This window comes from Bombus flavifrons, chromosome 15 (assembly GCF_040668555.2).
Source record: "Bombus flavifrons isolate JBK064 chromosome 15, iyBomFlav1_principal, whole genome shotgun sequence".
Taxonomy (NCBI): domain Eukaryota; kingdom Metazoa; phylum Arthropoda; class Insecta; order Hymenoptera; family Apidae; genus Bombus; species Bombus flavifrons.
In genome coordinates, this window is record NC_138456.1 from 3,940,323 (window position 1) to 3,968,060 (window position 27,738).

At 36.8% G+C, this 27,738-nt stretch overlaps 2 protein-coding genes across 3 annotated transcripts in view; one reads left to right on the forward strand and one right to left on the reverse strand.

Annotated features, from left to right (window-relative positions):
• The window catches only part of Pngl (N-glycanase Pngl), a 53,729-nt gene extending 35,347 nt beyond the window's left edge, over window positions 1-18,382 (reverse strand). Inside the window, exon 1 of the mRNA XM_069128717.1 lies at window positions 18,229-18,382. The gene's annotated coding sequence lies outside the window, so the exon portion shown is untranslated. The remainder of the gene's footprint in view (window positions 1-18,228) is intronic.
• On the forward strand, window positions 1,199-27,627 carry CARPB (Carbonic anhydrase-related protein B). 2 transcript variants are annotated; one of them, XM_069128719.1, is made up of 10 exons: window positions 1,199-1,559; window positions 6,574-6,685; window positions 7,807-7,857; window positions 8,695-9,023; window positions 13,998-14,093; window positions 14,236-14,302; window positions 18,610-18,764; window positions 25,534-25,662; window positions 25,742-25,787; window positions 26,722-27,627. In XM_069128719.1, the coding sequence occupies exons 2-10, from the start codon at window positions 6,622-6,624 to the stop codon at window positions 26,736-26,738; spliced, it is 954 nt and encodes a 317-aa protein (XP_068984820.1). In that variant the 5' UTR covers window positions 1,199-1,559; window positions 6,574-6,621; the 3' UTR covers window positions 26,739-27,627. The 2 variants fall into 2 exon arrangements, with proteins under 2 accessions (XP_068984820.1, XP_068984822.1); XM_069128721.1 differs by lacking the exon at window positions 1,199-1,559 and adding an exon at window positions 1,569-1,709.
• Window positions 27,628-27,738: the final 111 nt, after the last annotated feature.

The following is a 27,738-nucleotide window of genomic DNA, read 5'->3' on the forward strand; positions in this document are numbered from 1 at the left end:
CAAAAGCTTATGTTATTATGTTAATGATTATAATTAAATTTCCAAATGGATGCATCGGAAGAACTCAAGATGAGATTTATAGTAACAATTCGTAGAAGAATGTTGCCAATTCCAATTAGGTGGGCGAAAAATCGCTTCGCAAATCTCATAAAGCCTCCAATAATATTAAAAACCCTGAGACAGATGATCATAATGAAATTCAAGATCCAATAAAACTCACTGAATTAATTTAAAGAGTAGATTTAGAGTAATTCCTGAAAAAAACCAAGCAATTACAAGGGTAAAAGTAGCTAACCATGAAACCTACAATAATACTCAAATCCCTGTACCACATTATGATAATTAACTCCAACATTCAATTAAACAACCAAATTTTAACAATCCATTAAACCAATCCAGGATCCAATCTTCACGACGATTCCTTAAAACGAAACCACAAATTCCTACTAGAAGGATAAAAAATTACCAGATTCTATAAAAACTCCGACAGTGCTCTAAAGCCTACAGTAAGCTACCTCGATTAAATCGAAAACTCAATCAATCCAGACCAAGATTCAGCTTCCACAATAATTTAAAAAAGCTCAACGATTACAACGAAGAAGACCGCTAACCATAAAACTCGCAACACCAGGCGTCTTAAACCAAGAGACCATAATTAACTCCAATATCCAATCAAACGCTTCGAAAGCAATTTGAAAGCCTTCAGAATAATTCCTGAAAAACCAATTCCAATTCCAAGGGTGAAAAATCGCGAGTAGGTCGCGGGCAAAGGGCGCACAGGTGCTCCGGTATCCCGAAGGAGGCTCCATCCTCGTCCTGGTCCGGCAAGTGCGCAGACGTCCTCGCATGTCGACGAGGATGCCCGAGAGAGACAGAGAGAGAGAGATAGACAGAGACAGACAGAGAAACAGAGAAAGGGGGAGAGAGAAAGAGGGAGAGAGAAAGAGTGGAAGAGCGGTGGAGGCGCGAAACGCTCGTTCCCCCATGTCCGGAAGCATCGATGTGGCCTGAACCGAGGAGGGCCAGCCAGAGTGAGACAGAACGAGCTGGAAACTAGCCTCGTTCCCTATACATCTCCGCTGAACTACTATCAAGAGAAACAGAGATAACCGTACTATTTTCTCGCGCATGCGTGCCGTCAGCCTCCGGTGCGGCCGACGAGAGATCTAGATGGAGTACGAATCGGGTGGGAGCGCGAGGGTGAGAGAGGGAGAAGGAGGAACGTATACACTGGTCTCGTAGGGCAGTCGTTCCTCCTTCGTCGTTCCTTCGCAAAGGTGCAGACCGCTTTTAACGAGATTATTTCGCACGAGAGGGAAAAAAAGAATTCGAAGTCGACTCGCGACCGTCCCAACGATCGTTCCGACTCTCGTTCAGGAGATACATCGGTGTCTTGGCTCGTTCGGTTGGATACTAGCGGGATCGCGTATCGTACGGTGTCGCTGCTCCCTCGTATTAGCAGTGCAAGTGGTGTGCCGGTGGCTAAGCGAGAGGAGCAGGCGGAAGAAAGGAGGAGGAAGCTACGAGACGATCCTCGTCCTTTTCGTCATCGTGCACGGGTCAGTATCGGCCTGCGGAAACTTCGTTTAACCACTTTTTTTTCCAACGGAACCGATATCATAATCCGAGGAACTAAGCTGTACGCGTTCTAGTCCTGGAACAGTGTTTTTTTTTTCTACTTCGAGGATCTAGATAAGGCTAACCAATTTGTGAGTGTACAAGGGGATAGCCGTTGGCACGCTTCTATTTCTTGATCGACATTTATTGATTGCGGCCAGGAGGTGCCCATAGCCGCCGCGTTTACTCGTCACGCGAAATTTTTGGCCGCACCATCGCGCGTTTTGCCGATCGATTCGCACGCTCGTCCTCCCACCAAGTCTCGCTCGCGGCCGACCCTATACATTCTGTCTCTCTTACCAGTCGTCCACGCTTTTCTCGTTTTAGTGGAAATTCTTTTTTTTTTAAGAAACTTTCAAGTCCAAATTTGTCATCTTAATGTCGCTTAGAGCTGAACGAGACATCGTCTATGTTAGAAAAAATCGTGGACCAAACTGCGTCTAAGATTAAGACAGACAAGAAACGCGATCCGTGTCCTGAACCGGGAATCGTCTCGATCGAAGCACACGACTCGACGTTTAACCACGACCCTACGATCGATCGTTCGACCGGACAGGACACTCTTACTCGACGTGTATATATGTATATGTCCATACGTGTGCACCTCTAAGTGTACGAGTGTGTGCACGGCTAATGTGTACGGTGCACGAGAGACATATAGTGTTTCCTCGATTCATCCTTCTCGTACGTGTGTCTCATTGGTTCCTTCCTCGTTGGCCATATTCCAAGGGTAGAGAAGAGAGAACATAGAAGTGATCTATGGGGACGAGTGGGCATAGAAACGGGAAGAAACCGACGGTAGAACCGTGAGTCGAGTCATTGCACTCTGGCTTGGGGTAAGGCCTGGCTAATTGTTCCCTTTCGTTGTTTCAAGCGTTTCAGGATCGTTTCACTTGGCGCTCTCTTCGGACTTAAAAGTAAACACCACTAAGAAGGCTGTTTCTTCTTTCTTCGTTTCTTTTCCTTTTTTGTCTTTTTGAATCTTGACGTTGAATCAGAGGAATTAGAGTGACAAGTAGGATTTTTAGCGTAAATCAAGGCTCTCACGGAGACACCAACGAAAATCCTACGGCTCGATAATTGCGTTCGAGTGGCGCAATCGAACGGCAGGACTCGTTTCTGGCTCGCTCGATTAGACACCGTCGACTATCAGGGCCCTCGGTAATAAATCCGACGGGATCAATCGTGATCCGATAGGGTCTAATTAAAGACGAAGCTTGAGATGCTTGAACCCAGAACCAATCCCCGTTCCGTTCCGGTTCATTTGTTACCGATACGGACTTATCATAAGGTGTGTAAGTTTATACGTAGGTTAGGTTATCACTATAAAGAAAACAGAAGAATAGGGTAGTAATTGAGGGTTTTGATTTTCAAACTGGTAAATCGTTGATGTCGTCGATGATGACGATCGATAGTTGTTTAATACTCGTTTATTAGCACAGGATGGATCGTAGTGAGGAGCGTTGATCTTCAATCTTGAATTTTACTTTAAATGCAAGACACATTTTTCTTGGTGCTATTGACATTTTTTGGATTCTGTTTTTCGTAGTACACATTTCTTCATCACTTTACTTTATGGCAGTGAAACCCGTTTGTAAAGTTTGGTAATAAGGCGCATGATAAAACGTATAATATAATTTACGAAGGAATTAACGTGGAAATATCTAAAACATCAAAGTGAATCAGAATTGATCCAGCCTGTTCAACGATTAAGTCTTTGCAGTTCTATGTTTAGCTGAACCCGATAATGGATTTCATTTCATTCTCTTTGCTTTTAGTAAAATATATAAAACTGATATTATTTCGTGCCGAAATTTAATTTAACAGAATCATAAGAAGTAGTTATGTTCTTATCGTTCATTGGGAAAATTTATAACTAACTTTATAAATATGAACCAATAATGATAAAACGTTGAATGTAATTTGGATTGCAATGGGTTAATCTCTGTCTGGATCGATTATGATTTAGATAGATCTTTCGCGTTTGTTAAATTCTAACCGACATTTATGTGTTTCATACAGGAGGTGTTTTTATTTGGATTCTCGTTTTATTGCCATAAACAAAATATTTCACACTCGTGACAACAATGTTCAGCGGAAACTGGCTGAGGATTAAACTTCATAGAGTGTAAAACTACCGAGTTTGAGGCTTCCATATTGTAGTAACTATTTAATTTTCACAGTACGTCTTTAACAAGTTCTTCTCTGATGCCTAAGTTTATACAATTAACGTTATGAAGTAGATTTCGTATTATGGAACGTAATCTTCAACCAATGTGAATTAACGAAAGAAACAAACAGCGATATATGAATAATTTGCATAATGTAGTTGATTTAATCAATCACATCTCAATATATCTCTTATATTCTACTCCCCAATTCAGCTAAAGCATTATCTCTTCAGATAATGTTCTTAATAACATCCAAATCCAGGAACATTAAACAACTTTTATTGTATTCCATATCATCTGTTTCTATCTCCCTACACATGGAAGTGTCAGTTTGTTTTAATATCTACCGACCTCATACTCTTTTGTCCGCCAGACTACACAAGTTTTCGTTGTAAAAAGGTACATCCGCGTCGTTTCCATTTGCTGTGTGTGCTCCAATACATATAATAATACACGTAATAACAGTATTTGTAAGAGAAACGCATTTGTTACTAACAGACATTCTGTTCGAAAAACGAAATATTCGAGTAGTAGAACGTTCAGATATTTTATTTTTTAATCACATTGTATTCCATTGTAATCAACGAGGACCATATTCGAATAAGACGCACCTTTTGTCATCTCCTAACGCAGGATTGAATTATTTTCAGTTGCAGCACTTTTAAAAGCCTTGTGCGATGGAATAGGAGACCATTTATTCTCCCAACTACCTATGATTTTTCGATAATTCGTTAATAGGAGTTCACGTTCGGGTAAGTGGATTCAACGGGTAGGAGTTCATTTAATCAAGCACCGACTAAAGTTTCGCTCAAATAAATGGAATTTATAGAAACGCAGTACTGCTGTACTGCACATACAGAACTACCACCACAGCAAATTTTATTTAAATCAACGAATACTACATTCCTTGTCAGAGGGCGGTCGAAAGTGCGGAAGGAACGTTCTTAAACGTTAAGCGAAGTTATACTGCATTGTACTGCGCAGAAATAAGAAGATGGTTAGACGACGGACTGCTGATCTGTTCGGTTATTTCCGATAGACCCAATACAATTCTAAAGATAATATAAAAATGTAGCAACGCGTGACGATGAGTGACAGAGAACAGTGTATTATTCCTCGATGTAACAGTGTAATATTCCTTGACCCTGTGCTATCCATCTTCTTATCTCTGCATAGCACATAGTGCGAAACTATTACCGCGCCAAATTTCATTAAAACCAACACCGGCATCCAGCGCATCTCTTGTCAGAGAACGATGGAAATCGCGGAAGAAACGTGCCGTAGCCTCCAAGGCGAAAGAAAAACGAGGGGTTATCCAATGAGAGCCGAGTCATCGCACTCGCGGAGTACCCTCTTATCTTTCCGGCTGCTGGGTTGTAGGTTAGAGACACTCGGCGTGGATAGCGGCGTCACAGTGAGATCGGATCGATCGATCGACGACGTTTCGAAGGGAGCCTCTACTCGAGTTTTCCTGACCTAAGAACACAGGCCTGGAGTGCCGTGGAACGGGGTGGAGTGGACTCGAACATAGAATGAGCCACCCCTAGTGAAAGAGGGGGCGGGGGACATTCGAGTAAGCCCGCCTCGTTTTCGAGCGTACTTCTCCCTACTTCGACAACGACGATGACTGCAGATTTGTCTTTTCTTTCTTCTCAGAAAGAGGCTCGTGAGCCAGCGGCTCTTATCGACGACGACACGCGTCCTCTCTTTTTCGTTGTCGTTAAGTTAGGTTAGGTTAGGTTAGGTTAGGTTAGGATAGGTTAGGTTTCATATGAAAGAAGAAGTTTGTTAGAAAGGATGTCCGATTGGCTGTTTCAGACAGATACGATACAATCTTTGAGACAAACAAATTTGCTACTGCTCAAGAAATGTTATCTCTATAGATAAAATCGAATATCGTTGCAGTGGACGATGGTAAATGAAGAAACGGAGTACTGCAGTGCCCGTTTAAATTCCAATCGATCCAAGACTTTCGAGATGTTTCAATTCCAAAATGCGAGGCCACATTATAGTTCTCGTAGAAAAAGCATCAGATGAAAGCGAGAAGAAACGAGAAAGACGTAATATATCCTTCAGTTTGCTACGTAAGTTCTATTCGCCAGAGGAAACAAGTAGAATAGCCAGATTCGTATCAGCCAGTAGAATGCTTCTTTTAACCACACTCTACGTAATGACATATACTAACTCAACTTTGATTATTTTCATTTGGAAAAAATGGTAAATATTCTCCGATCGTTAATAAATATATGCGTAAAAAAAACCAATACGAAACGTCTATATGGTTTCCTTGGGAAAAATGTCAAAGGATACGTAAAAATGGCACTTTAAACAAGGCTAGATACTTCCTTAAGTAAACATTACTATATTCAGGGACACTTTGTCCCTGTACAGTTTCGCAGGACTTTTCCTCAACAACAGACAGTTGTAGTCCTCAAGTTGCGAATCGGTCGCGTGACGCTGGCTAATTAAAAGTCCCGCTCGCTGAGACATTCCTGCGGTGTGCTCGTAGATCGATTGAAGTTGTGGTTTTCGTCGTTATCGTTTCACCATCACAGTAGAGAGAAATTCCCTGTCGTGGCTGCGAAGTTCGTTGCTTTCGTTTCGAGAGTGGTTCACACTACTTGGTGTTTCGATTGATCTTGGACACGATTCTCGAGGGTTAGGAAGATGAGATAAGGGGACAGGGCTCATGGCCATATAGAAAGGGGGGGAAAAGGATATACATATATAGGATGATACACGTGAACTCGAAGGTATCGTGTTCTTTCCTTTTTGTGTTGTATAGAATCGAGCCGAATGATGCCCAATTGACGAAGACCGCGCAGTCCTAGGAATGGCCCCATTCAGTTCCGTCTTCCTGGGCGTCTGGGGAGTGTTCGTGATCGTCCTGATACAAGGTACTAACTGACTTCTTTGTGTTTTTCTATGCTGTTCTATCGCGTTCAGTAGTTCTTAACCTTTGATAACCGAATTTTTCATTGATGTCATATACGAGTGGCGAGGGAAGAATTAAATAAATAATTATGTATAACCCATTTGGGATCGACGACCCAGATGTTGAGTCATGCGATACGTCTTCTCAGTGGCCGAGGACTTGGTGTTTGGGTCATCGGTAAAGATTGACCCTTCGTGGAAGGGACATAGCGAGGTCATAAATTGAAATATTATTACACCATATGCGTCCTCCACGCATATAGACATCTTTATCAGCGTAAAGGAGCTCTGAAGTGAAAACATCTTAAATTTTAGATTACTAACATTGGTAAATATACAAGCTATTCATTCTGTGAATATAGCAAGAACAGAGTTCTTTGAGAAACATTGTATTCTTGTATATATATATATATATATATATATTTAGCAATTATATTTAATTTAAATTCTTATGTAACTTTCATTTTATATTTTTTCATAATTATCAATGCAGATTGCTAATTAAATAACTAGAATTTCTGACGTAATTTACACAATTTACCATAGTGCCTCTTGACAGAAAGATTCAATTTATATATTTACTAATATTTAGTAGATGAAACAAATTTCCATTCAAGTTCCACTTATTTAGTTTCGTTCGTATAAATGTACAATTGCATAAATATTGACAGTCCAATTATTACACATATAGAAAATGAAGAAAATAGAACAAGAAAAACTGTAAAGCAAAGAATTTATCTTTCTTTATTTACTGTTATTCCTCACCGCTATTTTCATGCGCCGTCAAAGAGGAAGAAACAAGTGATGGTTCGTAGACACTGTTTCTTGAAAACGTGTCTGAGAACGGTACGTAAGGAGATTGAAAAAAAAAAAGAAGGGAGCCTCTGGTTGAGTGACCTTGAGCGGCCAATTGACTCAGAGCCAGTCTATAGCAAGAAAGTGTATAATTGAGACGAGTGGCTCGTTATCCGGTGGAGTGTGGCCGAATATCCTTGCCACTTGACTCACCGCAACTAGTTCTAGGTTAAGGACTGCTGTCGCATAAGTGACATCGCGGGGATTCTTGATAATGAACTATTTGCAGAATCTAGGCCCGTCAGCTGGGAGGAATGGTGGACCTATGACGGTATTTCCGGTAAGGAATCCCATGCTCTTATCAATTAATCGAAACACACTCGCATTCTTTAAGTGATCGTTCTCATGAAATTGTTATTCAGTTCTTGTTACAAATAATTTTAAATACAATATTCTTAATAATAATATATATATTATAACAATATGATAATAACTTCCACTTGCATAGTTTCTCGTTCACTTACAAGGTCTTGAACATTTTTTTAGGAAGTTTTAGGAAGTTTTTTTCCTTTTCAATTTCGACCGACGAGTGTATTTCTTCTTATTTTCATCATGTACTTACTTTATTTTCAATTTTAGAGCTATTATTCTTAGAATTTACTGTCTTTGTTCCTCTACTAGTTCCGTAAGGAACCAGAAGCCATGTTCAAATTCTCCAAACATGAAAATCCGCCCATGAGCATCCATCCAACAATATGATAAATTACATGTTTCTCCCCGTAGGAATCATTTCTCTTCCAATCTTGTCAAACATTTCCACAACTTTCACCAATTCCATAAGAAACTAGAAACTGTTTTTCTTCCCGCAAGAAGTCACATTGATCTTCCAATGTTACCAAACATTTTCCAATCTATCGAAACCCTCTGAAACACGAGAACTTGTCGAGCCATCGAATGCCCCTTGAAACCTTACGATCTCGTCAAATCGTAAACTCCCTTCAGCGAAATAATTTCACGCCACTCCTCCCCAACAGCCGTGTAGCTGTTAATCCCCAAAGCTTATCGTGCCGGAAAGTTCTTCCGGGGAAGGGGTTATAGTCGGTCTCGAGGGCTGGGCGCGTTAATCGATGCTCGAAAGTCGCGTTCAACGTGTCGTTTAATCGGTTCGGCTTCGAAGGTCCCGGCTTCTGGGGTCTCATCAATCCGGATTGGTGGCTGTGCCACAAGGGCAGACGGCAATCGCCGGTGAATCTGGAGCCATCCAGGCTCCTCTTCGATCCGAACCTGCAACCTCTGCACGTGGACAAGCACAGAGTTGGTGGTGTGTTGGCAAACACTGGCCACAGCGTGGTGTTCGCTGTGGACAACGACACGCGTCATCCTGTGAATATCTCGGGCGGTCCATTGAGTTACCGGTACCAGTTCCACGAGATCCATCTGCATTTTGGATTAGACGATCGAACCGGTAGCGAGCACACTGTGGATGGACATGCGTTTCCAGCTGAGGTGAGTGTTTTATATTGCACTGTTCATAGTTGGAAAGACAATGGGAACAAATAGTAGTAGAACTTGTTGAGATGCAGGTGTTATTTCTTTTTTTATTTTATTGTTGTCTTCCTAAAAATAAGTAAATACAGAGTATCTCAGTTGAAGAAGAGCATCTAAATATTTTGTTTGTTTTTTATAACGTGGAAAATGTTTATGTCATGATTCGAATGGTTTTAAAAGAGGAATGGTAGAATCGTGAAAGTAGAACCTTTTTGTCTGGTTATTCGTCTGAGATTTTGCGAGGTATTTTTTATTCGGCCGTGTCTTTCCTATTGTATATTGTAGCGGATGAAAATATGCATTTGAGTTACAAATGAAATTGTGAGACGATAGAGTTCGCTTATTATTGCCACTTTGGGACTTGCAGTTTTTAATAACAATAACTTTACACAGTCTGATAACATTACAGTGAGGATTTCGCTATGGAAACCAAACAATTGCAACATTTCTACAATTTATGTTTCTCACAAATTGTATATTAAATACATCAGAAACCTTTACGCTTTTGCTTCGCTTCTGCCATCATGCTATTTCCTTGCCCCTGTGTAGTTCCATTAGTCATTTTTTCATATTTTCCTTCGACAATATATTTTGAAAAGATGAAGGGTACGCTTCAGAACAAGATCTACTTATTATCTAAAAATTCTTGCCATACATTCATGTAGAGGATAAAATGTATGTTTTGGTTAAAAGTAAAATTCAAAAGAAAAGATTCATTTAGTGGGAATTTGCTAAGAATTCTTATCGTTCGTCCCTGAGTATAATTATCACAATTGATAACAATAGCCGAGGTTTGATTGCTATAGATGAATTATTTTTAATTAATTTTAAATAAAGTGTTTTGGGACCGATTTTTTATGATAACAATAGCCAATTGATAACATTATTCCAAATTATAATATCCGAATCTCACTATATTCCCACAAGATGGTTTGTGATTAATAATTCAAAACCTTTCGTGGTATCTGCCAGGTAGCGTTAATAGACTGAACATAAAATTCGATATAGTTTGTGAATTTTGTTTGATGTGGCTGATGAGTACTGACCACTAATTTGTTGCTATTATTATTAGTCCACGAATTACGTCAATAATTTAGTAATAGCACGATAAATGCAGATGCATGATAATCATGCATCAATTAGTAATTCGAGATTTCCATATCTCTCTGAATTCGAAGTGGATTCAGAGTGAAATGGGATTCAAATTACCTAGGTAAAGAAAACATGTGGAACTCGGTTCAGGTTTTTCGAATGAATCTGTAATTTCCATATTAGCATTACGAACAGAGGAAATTAGAAAATAATTGAATTTTTGGAAATTTGTCAAAATTCGGATTAAGAGATCGTAGAAAGTATAGTTCGGAAGTTTTTTAGAGTAGAGAAATGGATACAATCAAACAAGATCAATAGAATATAAACATAGCTAAAGAGGTCCTACAGTAGACATGTGAATAACTGAAACGTAAAATGAACTCAGTCGTGTATTTTTAAAGGATGAACGCTTGATTAAGATCGAAATACATTTAGAATCAGAGATAAAAATTTCTAAACTAAAGAATAGTAGATTTAATCTAAAATAAAATCGACGCAGGCGTTTGCAAAAATAGAGAAAAAAGTACGACAAAGTTAAAAACGTATCTCAATATTAAATCAACAATAAATTTCAAACAACAGAGGCGTGGCAAAAACGCTAGATACTATAAAGGAAACAATAGAAAATAGAGCCTACAAAAGAGTTCTTTGACGAAAGAATAAAACGTAAAACGAAATGAACAGAAATGTTTCCCGAAAATAATATTAAATCATCAGCAAATTTTTATAAAATGAATCCTTGCTAAAATATATATATATAAATAACATGAAATAAAACTCAAGACTTAATTAGATCAAAGAATAAAAGATCTCCGAAAAATAACAGGTATTTCGCCAAATTAGAAACAGAAATATAAAAGAAGTAAGACATGTAACCTAACATTACATCGACAAAGAATTTAAAGAAACGAGAACAAGATGAAAGCTTGAGAATTAACAGGAAGTGAAGTTTCAAAGAAAGTTGTTATACGAAGGAATACACAATTTACTGGAAAATCAAATCAACAGGAATGTTTCACAAAAACAGGAAGAGAAATAAAAAGTGAGAAATAGACATCGACGTCGCCTTGAAAAGCTGCAACATCGACTTCTCTGTTCCAACAACTGGTCTTCGTTAATCTCATGGATCGAGTGGCCAAGACTATCGGCCTCTATCAGAAAGCCTAGCCTCCTGGACATCCGATTATCGATCTTTCTTCGATACGTATCCGTCTATCTGCAGATTCTTATACTCGCCGATTAGAGCACGACTTTTATTCACTTGATCACGTAACTGGAACTGATTAACGTGAAAGCACCGCCCTCTATCTTTTTTTCTTCTTCTCTTTCTTTCCTCTTTTATTTTTTTTTTTTTTCTCATTCCACGTTCGAAGTATTAATCTTCGAACTGGGTCAGAACTAGCGAACTAGGTTACCGGTATAGACTCGCGATATACGTGTGGCCCGCGAAAACGTATAGCTTTTAACAGTTTGCGGGTTCCTGTTACATCGACGTTGGGAAAGTTGGTCGACACGGAATTTGAAAAAATTATAAAACTTTGCTAATATGGCGGCCAGTTTATTCGCGTGACGAGACGACCATTCCTCCACCACTTTTAGTGATAGGCTCAAGTATACTACTAGCTCATAAGTATTCAGACATTCTGGTAAACTCATAATAATGGTAAGGTTTGGCCAGATTAAGCGTATACGGATTAGTATTTGTCGAATTATTGAAAACGCGAAAGAATATTTTAAACACAGGATATCTAATTTTATGATGGGAACTAATGGAATATTTGAGTTATTCTAATTATAAATCAGATTAAGAAGGATCTTTTAAATTGATGCAAAAGCTTCTCACGCTATTGCAATTGTGTGATAATATTTTACTAAACATACTCGAAGCAGTGTAGCAACTAATAAAATATATTGTTATTATATTATTTAATTGCAATGTAATTTAATATTATAGTCTGATGACTTTATAAAAATTTAACGAGTATTGCTTCTGATTGCTAGTTCATCATTCATTTCTACACATTTGTAAAATTTATATACGATTATATATAAATTACTACGATTGATTAAAATATCCGGATATTTCTAAGCAATATTATACATCTTGAACTTGATTTCATCTCTATCCTCAGCACCATAGTCGTTTCTTCGTCGACGAATTTGGCGAAAACGTGCGATGATTTCAGCCGGATGATTAATGTTTTATTAACTTTGCAAATTTGTTTGTTGAAAAGCGTCGAGAGAATTTCCAAAATTTCATTGTTCCGGTTATTTTCGCGGAATATTTCGTGGCAAATTCGCTCGTGGCGAGACGAAAATCAACCATGGAAACAACGGAATTCCTTCTTTTTTATTATAAAATGTTCGATGCGGTGAGAATAGAATAATCTGCGATAGATAACATTGAAAAGATTATATATATATTTTTTTTTTTCTATCACGTATGTCGCGTGAAATGAAATAAAATCGGACAATGAAAGGTTGATTCGCGTTCACGATGGCACTTCGTTCGTCTGCATTCATTTTAATTTGTGCTTTTCGATCGAACTTCCACCGTGTTAAAGAAAAAAAGAAATCACTCGCTGGATTATTCATTAGAGATTCATCAGTGGGTAAAGGGTTTGAACGGTGCAGGCTTAAGTGGAACAAATCCTCTTAAAACTTGTTGCCAGCTTAAATTGTTTAAGTCCGCATCCATATTCCTTTAAAAGTAAACGAACCCTTTGAAGATTATCTTTGGTGATTCTTCAAAATATTTAACCCTTAAATATTTTAAAAGTCCATAAAGCTACGTACGTAAATGCTTCGTCATTCCGTTTATTGCTGGTAACCTTTTGTCTGACCGATAAACAACTTAAACTACTCGCAGCCTCTGTCTGATCGCTTGCGTCTCAAACTATTTACAACCAGAAGCGCCACCATGTTATTTCTATTTACCAATAGTTCCTTGCATTATTCATCTTCACTATTTTCTAATAATTCACTATACTATTAATTTTTTACACGAACTTCGCAATTTATTTTTCATCATCGGGAAGTCTCGCTGATTTTTCATCACAATATTCAGACTTCCAGTTACTTGAAAACTCTACCATTCGATTGACCGCTAAAAAACTCTGCCTGGCCATATCGTTTTTATTCAAACTATCCAAAAGCTCTGTCTGATCGCTTGCGTCTCAAATTACTTACAACTAGAAGCGCCACCACGTTATTCCTATTTACCAATAGTTCAATGCATTATTCGTCTTCATTATTTTCTAATAATTCACTATACTATTAATTTTTTACACGAATTTATTTTTCATCAAAATATTCAGACTTCCAGTTAACTTGAGAACTCCACCATTCGATTGACCGCTAGAAAACTCTGCCTGGCTATATCCCTTTTATTCAAACTATCCAGAAGCTCTATTTGATCGTACGCACCTCAAACTTCTTAAAACCTACACCGCCGTGCTACCTGCATCTACATACCAACGATTCACTATTATTTATCTTCTACACATCACTCTTCATTTTTCCTATCTTCCAGCAATTTGTTACGTTACTTATCTTTTACGCAAACTTTATAAGCCATAACCTTTCACCGCTTGGAAGCCTTGCTACTGCTCTGGCAAAGTATACGAGCTACTTAAAAGTTCCATGAAATCAAGAAAATTGATCACCCTATTCATTATTGAGAGGCTTGATTTTCGTATTGAGAAGTTCAATTTGTCTACTTAATCGACTATATGAAAGTTAAGCGAAATCGCAGCTACTCGATATGATACAAACATCACAACTTGTCTTACTCGCAGCTATCGCTACTAATCCAATTTCCTAATTTCTGTTTGAAAACAGTTGCAGATATTCGGCTTCAACTCGCAACTATACAACAACTTCTCGGACGCGTTGCAGCGGGCGCAGGGTATCGTGGCGGTGTCTCTTCTCCTCCAGGTACATGTCTAATCTCTCACAGGCCACAGGCCCGCTTACGTATTATTTTTCACGGGCCATTCTGCGAAAGATCGGCTAAACGTAAAACGATCGCGGTAAGCGATAGCCGATAGATACAGCCTGTGTGCTGGTTGGCTTTCAGGTTGGAGACCTTTCGAACCCGGAGCTGCGAATATTCACCGAACAGCTGGATAAGATCAGATACGGAGGTGAGACCGTCAGTAATTTAATACACCCGACCGGACTCGAATTTCTCGAGGAAATCGAGTTTCCACGCGCTGCTTCGCGATACACAGTGCGAAGGGTGTGCCTGGAATATGTTTGATCGAAATCCACGATACGTTTCACGCATATTCTATGCACATACATACGTGAGTTCCTTCTAAATATGGTACTTTAATTAACAGGCATTCTGTTAATTGAATGATTAAGAGGAACTTACATATGAACATTCACAAGCCAAAGTGTTTAGGTTGGTGTTGTTGAAATTTTTCAAATTTCAGTGTCAAAGTGCTTGAAAAGATCGATGCTTATCTTGCGTATTTTCATTAATTTTCTATAAATTTCGTTTTATGGAGTTTACCGGTTTGACAAATAAGTGGTTCATACATAAATTGCTTCTTTCAAATTGCTTTTAAATTGACTCGTTTTACGAGATTATTCAACTTTCACGAGGCAAAGGTTATACAGGGTATTTCCAATCTTTCCAGCCGAACTGCAAATTTAATTACTTTATAAGTTACATCCACGTATTATTACACCATCAACCTATATGAACGATTTCATTTTTAAATTTCATTATCGCGAAAAACCGTTCCAGTTCGTTTTATCGGGGAAAAAAAAAAGAAGAAAAATATTCAACGCTCGTGACAACCAGAATCTCCACACTTTCGCTGGACGAAAGTTAATTCGTGAATATCGATTTATTTTTTCATTAAGATAATTCGTGAAATAGACTCAATCAGTTCGATTAAACCATTTTGGGTACACCCTGTAGGATACTTTAATCCAATAGAATACGTAATTACGATCAAATCGAATATGTTATTTAATTATGCATTTGAATTGACACTTTTGCAGCTGGTAATTTATTTTTCAAGGGATAAGTCAATAGCTGGTTGTCGCGTTATTAGTAGAAATAATATATATTTTAAACTGTAAAAATACATTTTACTCCTTTTACACATTCATAATTAGAAACTTATCACCAAAAGATTTGTAATGAAAATAATAAATTTGAAAAAAAAAGATAAAAAGTGAATATATTTATAGAATTTTCAAGTTCGTTTATAGTTTCATACCGTTTTCTTATATCTCTGTTATCTTCCAAAATTACGCCAGCTGCAACCAGCTGTGGCTTATGAAAAGACGTAATTTTACGTCAGCCACTGCGAATATGTCAATAGAAGAAAAAAAAAAAGTTAATTAAGAGAGTTTCATAAAGGTGGCTCGCAAAAAACAGATTTTAATTACTTTTCAACAACAGAGACCGTCTATGATCGTGTATGATACTTGAAAACAAATTTCATGACTTTCTATTTTAATTTCACATTATATATCGAAGATGAATTTAATATGTTTAACTTCTATCTGTTATTAACATTAGATTACGGCCAGATGAATTTTTAAACGAAAGTTTTTCTACCTACTTAAAGTTACACATTGAAAATAAGAACTTTAAATCAATCCCCGTGCATTATTGACCTTTGGTTTTCGTTTTCGGAAATTTTATAAACATTCCATTATATCGATAAGCAGAATATAAATAAGAATTACTTTGATTCGAGTAAATTACACTTGGAAAATATAATGCTATTCGCAGAATAATTTTGTAGATTCGTACTCATTTATTATACATATATACAGTGATGGACAAAAGAATGAAAGTAATACAAAATGTCACTATAATATTACGAAACGGAGTTGTATTTAACAAGAGCAACGAATAGATACAATGCATGCTCCTATATAAATTACTTTCATCAAAACGGCAAAAAATGTCTAATAGAGAAATTACCAATGCTCATACACAAGTGCCAATTTTAGTAGCAATTTTATGCTTTGTTTTATCCAGCATTGTAAATGTATAAGTGAATGGACCATAACAAAAAAAAGTTTAAAAAAGGACGAGGGATCTTTAAAAATTAAATTGTATGTTAATAACCAAAACGATTTCAGCTATTAAATCCTACTTTATCGTCGCATTCTCGTTTCAAATTGTTCCTCGTATAATCACCAGTTTAAGTCGTCGTTGAGAACGACGGCCACGTTAATTGCAAACTAATTGATTCCGATTGCTGAGAAAAAGGCATCTTTTCCGGTGAAACACGTCAAACGAAAACAGTAATGCGAATTGAAAATAGAAGGGGAGAGGACTCTTCTCTGGGGGTGCATCAGCTAATTAAGGATATTGCTTGCTCCAAATAAAATCAGACGGAGTAAACGATCGCTATCGACGTCGAAAGAGGATTTTTTCACCGATTATTTGCACGTGATATCGATGGCCGACTAGCACACACCATTTGCATAATTAGCTCGTCCTTGATCGAAAAAATTTATTGTACCGAAAGTAAATATATGTAATTTCGAGTAATCAACCAGTTAAGGATCGGCATATTTTAAAGCATTTTCTTAGAAATTTTAATTAATTTCCTATATCGAAGCATGTTTTACCATTGAGATTATATAAATAGATCATCTCAAAGATTTGCAGAATATTTTCTTCATTATTATTGCTTTTTTTCATTTTATGAAATTTCTATAAATATATTCATTTCTTTCATTTAATATATACATTAGTACATACAAACTATCCTTTTTCCAATTAGAAAAAGTTTATGCAATTCTACAATTATTCTACAAATATTATCTATGTTCTAATACATTTTTTGTATCTCGATAAAATCGATATGAAAGTTATTTTATTATGCATTTTTTAAATAAGAATTTCACATTATTTAACTGCTTGGTCCCTAATAGGTTAATTCTTTGTGTATTATAAATACACACGTTTCAAATCAAAATACATATTTCATTCATTTCACACGATTTCATAAAATCGAAAAATCATAGCTTCAATAATAAAACGTGTATTGATTACCTGACATTTCCGTTCTTCGTTTTAGAAAGTTAGTAATATAATAATAGAAAGTATAAATACGGAAATTTTGTATAATTAATCCTTTGTGAGCTATTGACCCACGCGTTTCGAACAAAGATGCGCGTTCAACGAACGTTATTTAATTTTACATCATACAAAGTTAAAAGAATAACTTCGTTACGCGTGTCATAGTTAATTGACATTTTGTACAGCACGCGAAGCAGGAATAGCATGGATATACACCTCAAATTCTAAATAATTAACCCTTTATACGGTACGGACGCGTATATCGATTCGATGAATTTCATGAGCATCGCATATAGCTTTATAACCAAGTCACTCTGTCACATACGTGTTTGACGAATAGTGGAAAAGCGAGCGTTATGTATTTTACCTGATTTTATATATTACTGCATTAAAAAGAATAATTTAAATATACGTGTAATAAATTGATTGATACCTTGATCAGCATGTAAAATCGTGATAGGTATTACGCTGGCAATAATAGCGGTCGCGTGGCACACAGTATCACGTCGTGTATAGGAAGTGTTGTAGGTTAGAATATTCAGCTCACAAAGGATTAACCGTAGGAATTAATATTCACACTTACTTTATTCCTTTATCTTTAACGGTTTCTCAATGGTATACGGATATTATAGTCAGTTTTATAAAGATTCCAAGTTAAATACAACAATGACCCACATAAAACGTTTAAATGATACGAAAGGTTGAACGATTCTACGCTAAACATAACGAACCACACAAACATTCAATCGATATAAATATCATAAAAGAAATTATGTACTAAATACAAAAATATGCATGGGTATTCGATACAAACGTAATCTCGTAACATGATAGCGCTTACTATTTCCTTATTGTAAACGGTATTTCACTCGTATCGCAGGGAATTTCACATAGACTCAACACTATGAACGAACATTCAATCGACACGAACGTCAAATCTAACCTCAAATATAACTTCAGCAGAAACAAAGTCAGAGATTACCCGATAACAAACGGAAAGTGAATTACCTCTAATCTCTTCTTGCAAAAGCTCAGAAATCCTTTCCAAACTAGAATCTCTCACGTAAGAATAAAATTCACGCGCATAAGTATGTACCTCCAGAAAAGCTACGCGAAGAATCGGTTTCGCGATTCATAATCGAAGAAAACGCTCGAGACGCTCTCTGGATCAATGCTGTTTTCATGGTATTATCGATCGAGAGCGCGCCGCGGGGTTCTTTGAATATTTCTTTCGGCCATTAACGACACGAAGTACACAGAGTACATATAAAAGTGTAATATCAGGCGTTAGAGGCGCATGTTAAGGAACGCCAATGCTAATTGGGGTACGTATGCGCGTCACGGTGGCTGTCGGATCGTCATGTTATCGATCGAACCGATTGCACGCAGGCCAGGCGATGGAGATTAAACGTTTCGTGGTACGAGAACTGCTGCCGGACACGAAATATTACATGACGTACGACGGCTCCATCACGATGCCGGCCTGCCACGAGACTACCACGTGGATCATCCTGAACAAGCCGATATACATCACAAAGCAGCAGGTGAGGATGAAATTTTCATTGAATATGCGTATATATGTGTGTGCACATTCGCTCGCATGGTATCGAACAGAATGGTTTGGTGATTTTTTTTTCTAAAAGTTTCCTAATTGTTACCATATGCAATTTTAACCACTTTAAGACTTGCAATATGTTGTAAGGTAACTTTTACAATATTACTAGTGAATTGTCATAATGTTTGCGATATTATTAACATTTAGTGGAACGTATTCTGGTTTTTAAAATTACAATTTTAATTAAAACAACTATATCTTATATCATATTATATAAAATTATGCACATTGAATTGAGAATAGCGACATTAAGACGCAGTCGTTGAATATCGACCATCACACAGCGCCATTGCGGATAGGAATTACATTGATCCAACTTTGAAGTTTCCATAGCTGGCTATGCAGCTTCTGCTGATCTTCGTTCTCTATGACTACGAACAAGGGTTAATTTGCAACTGTTCGATGACCGGCTTCAAGTTAGCCAGAGGAGGTTTAGGTTCTCTGCAGTTCGATTGTTGAAGCATTCGGTGAATATGTTCTCAGCGATGTTACGATAACCTTTGAGTGGCGGAAATACTTGATTGGTTGTTGTTCAACTTATTAATCGAGTGAAATTAAGTCGGTCAAACTGTTATGTCGATCACTTTCACGATAACGACAACGAAAAATTCATTGAAACATTTATTATTCTCACTTAGTATCTGATAAAATATCAATACAATTTTTAATCAAAATTATATCAATTATATAAATTAGAATAATAGTAATTTTCAATAATTCTCGATGCTTGTACTTATCGCTTTTTCTCTCTAGTTCTTTTTCAATTTCTCAACAATTGAAAGACTTGCAGTCCCAGCATCTAGAACCTTATTTCGTTTCTGCGGTCGTCACTGATGAGGCCCGCATTTGCAGCCCCGACAATTTGAAGAATCGTAGTAACTCACGCACGAAAGCAGTTTCTGATGTTCTTTTAACGATTTCACGTGGCCAACGGCGGGCGTAATCTCGCGCGCCACGTAGCACGCACAGACCAAGAAAATTGGTTTACGTGAGTTCCTTATCACGCTTTGATGTCTTAATGTATTTTTTTTTTTCATTTCATTCTTCCTTCCCATTCTTTCCCCTTTTTAATTTTCTTTTCAGAATGGCTGATTTGGCAAGTTAAGGCGGTGAATTACAAAGTAAAGATTCGGTTTCGAAGCTACTCATCAAGGATTATATAGCGAGGCGGGCAGAGTTTAATGGACAGTTCCGTATCGTTGATCATTTTTTCCTTTAATTCGATCATAGCGTAGGAAATTCAGTTAGCTGGCAGTTCGTTGCGATACGCCAGCTAAATATATAAATATACACCTATATTGTTTATACGGTATTTGTGAGTTTGTATATTTGTGAAATTATTCCAGACGATCCATATTTTCTCGGCAGAAATATTCTAAATTAATCAATGTCAATTAAGTTACTCATCCTACGTGTTTAAAATAAGAGGGAATTTCTCAACACAGTAACTTCAACTTAGCTAAAACGAAACTTTGAATTCATTTCAATTACGAGGATAAAAAGAAATAGCTCTCTAGGAAGCTTAAAAAACCATTAAAAGTTATTTTATTAAAATGAAAGAAAAAATGGGCATCAAAATTCGAGAATGGCAATGAGGCATAAAAACTTCCTTATTTAGTTCGTAGGAAAGTACGAAAAACTCGTTTGGAACTTCAATCCTTTGCTAGTTTTTCTTCAAACATTACAGGAAATTTTATTAAAACAAGATTGCAATACAAAAATCTAAAAACCTTAACAGAGTTTACTCGAAAAATTCACTTCCAACATATTAGTACACCACTTGCCTCGCAGTTGTTCGTCATTCTCGATCGCGGCAGCGACGCGACAGCCGATCTCAATTGCATACAGTGCATAATTTTTCAAAACGGGCAGTCGACTCATCGTTTTCACTCGCTGCATAATAGATCTATCTTTCTGCGGATCAATCAGCCAAATGGATCGTTTATCACGATTCTCCCTCTCTGTTTCTGTCTGTCTATCTGTCTGTCTCTCCCCTCCTCTATCTTTCAAAAAGTCGGGAAAAACTTGATCCCGTTTCCGTGTCTCGCGTGTTCCCGCCGTCAGATTCGTATTTTAATATTACCGGGCAGCGAATCGGTAATCGATACATTGCGTATTATCATCGAGAAACTCGTTTGTATCGATATGCAGAACGATACGAAGCCTTTGAAAAGGAGAGGGAGAGAAGGAAAAAAGAGCGAGAGAAAAGGAAAAAAAAAAAGCAAACGCGTGCAAACAACGTCTGAGACGCGAATAAAATGGATCGAGGTCTATTGACTTTCTGACGGAAACGTCGCTTTGCCGGTCGAACGATTCCGTATTGAGCTCTTTAAAGGGAGAATTAATCTCGATACGCCGGTGTACGAGATATGATTTTAATTCCAGTGCCACGGATAGAGCGCTCGATATGATCGATATAAAAATGCGCTTTGTTACCGAGCAAAGTGGAAGAATCGGTCAACGAACGTGAAACTCGTTTTTTAATTTAAGAGAAATGGTTATCTGGGTGACGGGGGTAAATTGTATTTAGAGTAGGGTAATTTTGGTGATTAAGGTAACGCGTGTATTTATTAGATTAAGTGATAAAGGGAAACATTAGATAAAAAAAGTTCTTTGAATAATAGTATATTTTTGAATAATTTCTGCATAGATGAAGATTAATCTTTTCTTTTTTTTTTAGTGGAATGATCAACTATGGATGATCAAATATCTATAAGAGGAAGTTTCATATAAATAATTGAATAATTAGATAAAAAATTGTATGGTTGCATGGTGGTGACAAGTGGTTTACAGGTGGAGGTTAATTTTATTTATTCTTTTTATGGAATGTTTAATTTCAGATAAATTACCTTTTTTAATTATAGAAGGAAATGTTATATAGACAAAAAAATATATGTTTCTTCGCAAATCAAGATTAACTATATCTTCATTGAGCATTTTCATTACTAATGAAGTGTCTAAATTTGATTGATCAAGTTTTATACAAAGCCGAAAACGCAATTTTTTTATTCTTCATTTTCGTCTTATTTTAGCGTCAAGAAATACCACTTAAATTATGTTGAAACAGTAACCGAACACCCTGTAGAATATCAAAATTTGTGCACGAAAAAACCGAGATATATTTATTCTAAAATTGATCTAATTATTCTAAATTATTAATCGAATTATTCTACAAATAGGTTATATACCTAGCGATTTTAATCTTCGAGATATTCTATTATTTTCATTATGAAACATGTTTCAAATAGCGCTGAGTATTTTGATTTTAAACGTTAAATAGAAGATATTGCGAAATATGCGTTGATAAGCTCCTGGTACGTCACGGTGATTATGAGGGTGTCATTAGACTCCAGATGTTTATGCAAATTCATGTCTTTTATATATCAATATGACTGAAAAAATGGAATCCCCAAAAACATTAGAATAATCACAGGCATTTACACAACAATTAAAAAAATATGATAAAATTTGACGCTCGAGAACCGCATACGATAACATCAAATTTAAGCTACTACCCTAATCCTTTTTCACCTTGATTACGTTTTCTATCCTGGAAATCTTCTTGAATATATAACAATAAAAAGATCAAGAGAATAAATAGAGAACAATGCAATCAATCGATACTCCCAAGCCACTGTATAGCTGTAGATAAAAGAAAAAGATATGACAACCCATAACTTCGTGTAATAATACCAAATTTAATCTGTCGTCCCTTCGACCAATTCCACACCCTCGTAAAAGCTAAATACTGAAAAAGAAACCACGAAAACCATAAAAAAATGCAATCAATATTCGATCGTTTAACCGTAAATAAAAATCAAAGCTAGAATGAAAAAAAGAAGGGACTAAAGTTGGACGATGGAAAAACTGGATGTCGAAAGTTTCGTGGCGAAACTAATTTATTCGCGGCGATATCGAGGAGAGGACGACCGCGCGTTGATCGATGATTTAACAGCCACTTTTCGCGGGATGATTTACGTATCCACAGAGGGTGGCGGTGATGCATTTTAATAAATTTATCGGGGACAGCGCCGGTGGCGTGCGAGAAATTATACTTGCTAAAACAGAGGGCCGAGATTACGTGGCTAGTATTTTTCGGGGCAAGTTACCCAGGGGGCGACATCAAAGGGATGCAAAATAACCGAGCACACAAACAAACGACACACGTACAGGGAAGAACCCACATGCACGCAGCGTATTGCTCGTTACACCGAAAAAAATTCAACCAGGAAAACCACCGGTGCACACGGTGTATCGAATATTCTAGTAAGCTTATCCCGGCCTCGTGGCCCTCCATTAGAGCGAAAAGAGCGTCCCGTGATGTCGACGCGTCGATTATTAGCCCACTTTTTCCAGCTCACATTTTCGAGCTTGATATTTCTAACGAGGTGACATCGTCCGGAATATTTTCATTTTTCCTCGTACAGATGTACATATTTATATATTATATATACATAATTATAATACGTAGCAATAAATTTAATAATTGTAAAGCTTAATATATATTTATTTCTTATTAATTGAAATAAACCTTAATTTAGATGTGTAATAGGGAAACAAAAATGTTATTACGATGGAATTTTTGGATAATCGGATGATTACTTTTCTGATATGAAATTTTATTTATTCATATACAGATTAAGGTTAATCGATAGTTTCTTTATATATACCCATATTTTTTTAGGATTTATCATATGTAATTTAACATATAATTTAACTGCATATAGTTACATTCTTTTCGTACTTCGAGCCATCGAAGTCCTTTTCCGAATGCCACGAATGCTCAGTCGAATAAAGGAAAGAATGCACTCTATATGAACACTAGTAAAATACGTACATATTTGAAACGCGAAAAGGCATCTGTTCCTGGGAAATATCACGTTTGAGTGATAGAGCATTTGGATAACATTAATATTATTATTATTTTTATATTATTACTATAGAACGTTCGAATATCAAGATATTCGGATAAGGGGAGCTCTACTGTATCGGGTTGTCCGAAAAGTATCTTTCGTTTTATAAAGTGATAATAGATGTACAACACACCGTTTGTTTTATATTATTTTATTGAGTTATATACGCTCCATTTGTATTAGATTGTCACAAAAGTTTCTCTCGTTTTATAAGGTGATAATAGATGCACAACACACCGTTTATTTTATATTATTTTATTGAGTTATATATGCTCCATTTAGTTCTATTACTACAAAACGGATCATGCATAATTCAATAAATACAACTTAATACATAGTGATAGAAATATTCTTGCGTATATTTCATAGAATAAGGCCGAACGAGAACAGCATGTATAGGGAAAATTTGTTCAGAATAAATACCTTGACAACATATTCCAAGGTCGTCGAAATCGGCGAGATGTGCCCCATCATAAATAATTATCATCAAACATGGTATTTTATATTTCAGTAAAACGAACTCTAAAAGTTCGTAATTGGGTATGAATTTTAACAAACTTTTTTATTAAACTAATTGCAATTTTCTCCGACTGGATAATCAAACGAGGTTAAACAGGAGTTTGAAATATGGGAAGGACGAGCAGGTGTTGTAATAAAATATTCCTGTCAAAAGTCAAAGAGCTGATACGTATAACTGCTGTTGTATAGCACAGGCATCGAGGACCTTAACTTTCAAGCTATTAAGCTGTTAGGAGGGAAAGGTCGTCTCGAAAGAGCAGAATGCAAAAGCGATAAGAACAAGAACTACGATCGTCGGTGTTGTAGTTTCTCAAAATTGATAAATCGATAAATCAATATCTATAATAGGCGTTCTGCAGTAGATGCTAGTAGCTTGTTGGCTCACGGAGACTGTTTGGGCCATTAAGCCATTATAAAATGCAAAGACGATAAAGAACAGGGTGTCGTATTTACTTCATTTTCGCCAGCCGATAATTCGTACAAAATTAATCAGATTAGTTCGCACTCTACTTTTATTAAAAAGGTTAATGGAACGTTATTATTTCAAGCGTGTTACTTGAGGTGCAACATTCCTGAAATTTCGATTCTGTCGCAGATTCTTTAATAATTCATTAAACACGTTAATGTATAATATTATAGTTTTAGCGAAACTTTCATTGATTTTCTATTATTGTTATTGAAAATTTCTGCTTTTTGATTAACAGATTGTATTAATTCAATCGAATAGAAACGTACTCTTTGATATATTGCAATAATATCTTGTAGGAAGTATACCAAAATTTTGTTATTTTTTATATCCATTAAAGATAAAACTTACGTTAGTCCAAAATTACAATCTCCCCTTCATTTCAATTAAAAATATTTTACTGTTAAAAATCAAACAAATCATCTGCACGACATCTATTAAAATGCTTAACTTTCAAAGTATTCGTGGGAACGATCGAAACATCGAAAGTTTAAAATTACGATCCCAACCTCATATTTCAATCTCCCGTTCTTCGATAAAATAATCCAATTGAAAGTAACTGGATCGACAAAAAAAGAATCAAACACATCAATCTCCGTCGCTAAAAAAAAAATCAAACGAATCAATCTGCACGATCGCCGTTAAAAACCTCAACTTTCAAAGCTTTCAGGTTATTAATCTTTCACTCGAGCAAAAAGCAATGAGAAAAAAAAAGAAAGAATACAAAGCCTGGAAAAAGAAGAAAGCAAAGACGCGAGGGGATAAAACAAGGAAAGTGATATTGACTCGATTCGTTGCAGCTTCTCGCGCTGCGACAATTGATGCAAGGGGACAAGGATCATCCGAACGCGCCGCTTGGGAATAATTTCAGACCGCCCCAACCGCTTCATCATCGTCCCGTTCGAACGAACATCGACTTCAACATTCAGGTAACGCTTTTCCCGTATACGAGTTCCTTCAACCGTGCGATAACCCGTTATAATTGTCTGGAAACTTTTTCCTCTTCAGGGACCGAAGAACTGTCCGACGATGAATAGGGACATATACTACAAAGGTATGAAAAGCTGGTTGCCGCCTCGGTTCCACGTGAAATGGGAAAAGTTCGTTCGGATACAAAGCTGGAACGACTGTTGCGCCAGTTGTCCACCGACTAATTTTCTGCGGCTCTCTGTTGGGCAAAAATGGCCATCGAGTTGGATGTTTTGTTTCCAGTTACTGATAACAGGTGTTGATGGGAATGGTAATGGTAGAATACTGGGAACGTGCTGGCACATTAAATGTATCGGTTACTGTGCAACTTTCTGCTAACAGTAGGCTATGAATAAAATGGCACGCAAGGTAATCAGAATTGTAATGTGTGAAACAACAGATGGCGGTAGTAGATAATTTTTTCTTATGAGAGGAGCTTGATATTCTAGTGCATATTATAAAAATCGCAGAATCGGTTCTTCTCTGATTTAGTAACAAAAAATGGTTGTTATTACAAATGATTAATTGATTATCTACCAGCATAATCCTTAGGCGTTCTAAAAAATTGTATCTATTGGTACAGAAATTTTGACAAAAAGATAATCCTTGTTATTAATTAGCTGTTTATGTACCATCAGAATCTTTAGGACTCTCAAAAAGTTATATTCATTGCCATACCAAATATCAATTAACATAGTGACAGAGAACGATTACTCTTATCAAATTTCATTAATTTATCATGATCATAATCCTTAAGAACTTGAAAACAACAGGATTAGCAATATAGACTTATGACTTTCACGAACCAAAACACGAGTAAAATATGTATGTAGCTTCCATATACAATTTTTCTAGATCAAACCATTCTCCTCAACAAATTGAATCCATCACCCTTCTGGCTTTTGTATTCCAATGAACTTGACCTAATTTACATACGAATAGATCGTGAATCTAATAATAGAAGCTGACCAAAATCATTTCGATAAAGACTCTTAATGTTATTTTTATATTTGTTGCAGCCAACAGCTGGAAATAACCCCGTAGCGAGTTATGGCAGCGGCTGGAGGTGTACTACGCTTTCCCTGGGACAAGCTGGAGCCACGCAGTTAGCAGGATAAAAACCCACTGACATATCAATTAATGAGCGCGACCAGTGGTCATCGTGTCGATCGGATCGAGCAGAGGCCATCGTGGCGCGTATCGTTGAAAAGAAGAGCGAGCGAGAGAGAAAGAGAGAGAGAGAAAGAGAACGCGCGGAAGCGAGTGAACGAGCAAGAGAGAAAGAGAGAACGAACGTGTGAAATAGAAAAGAGAAGCCAGAATGACGCGAAGAAGAGCGTGAAAGATTAACAAAAAAAAAAAAAAGAAAAATGCTTCGTTGTACTATTAGACGTGAATTGCCAAGTATGTTTCCAGTAACGAGAAAACAAGAAAAAGAAACACAAGAATACACAGATTACACAGAGACAGGTACACAGAGAGACATATACAGAAGATATACCTATATATAGATTACAATTTAGCGGAGATAAGGTTTAAAAAAACGTAAGATTAACACAAGATATATTATTATACGTATATCGATCAACTATCGAAAAAAAAGCTATGACTATCGTGGCCTGTGTTGGGGTCGTTGACGACTACGATGATCGTGACGATAATGATAGGTACGGGGATAGAAACGAAAGACACGAGAATTCTATATGTATAAAAGAAATGAAGAAAAAAAAAAAAGAAAACCTAAAGATTCGCGCGTGATGGAAATTCGCGCCTTATACGCCCACTCATACCGCCACCTGCATATACATAAAACATACAACATACATGCATACATGCATACATACTTAACATGTACACACACATATCGAGCGAAAGTTTATACTATATTCTTGTAATAAAATGCTGAAAAACGTAGACGGAAATAACGACATCGAAACCCTACCTTCCGTGTGAACACGTTCAACAACGCGAGTAATCCCACCAATCTGTTCCACATCCTTTTATCTCGCGCGCTTTGTCTTCTCATGTGGGATTCC

Bases quoted from the DNA above. Each gene is read 5' to 3' on its own strand.
- CARPB (XM_069128719.1), top strand. From the start codon at position 6,622: ATGGCCCCATTCAGTTCCGTCTTCCTGGGCGTCTGGGGAGTGTTCGTG. The intron at 6,686-7,806 runs GTACTAACTGAC...AACTATTTGCAG, and splicing joins CGTGATCGTCCTGATACAAG to AATCTAGGCCCGTCAGCTGG. The intron at 14,303-18,609 runs GTGAGACCGTCA...GATTGCACGCAG, and splicing joins GGATAAGATCAGATACGGAG to GCCAGGCGATGGAGATTAAA.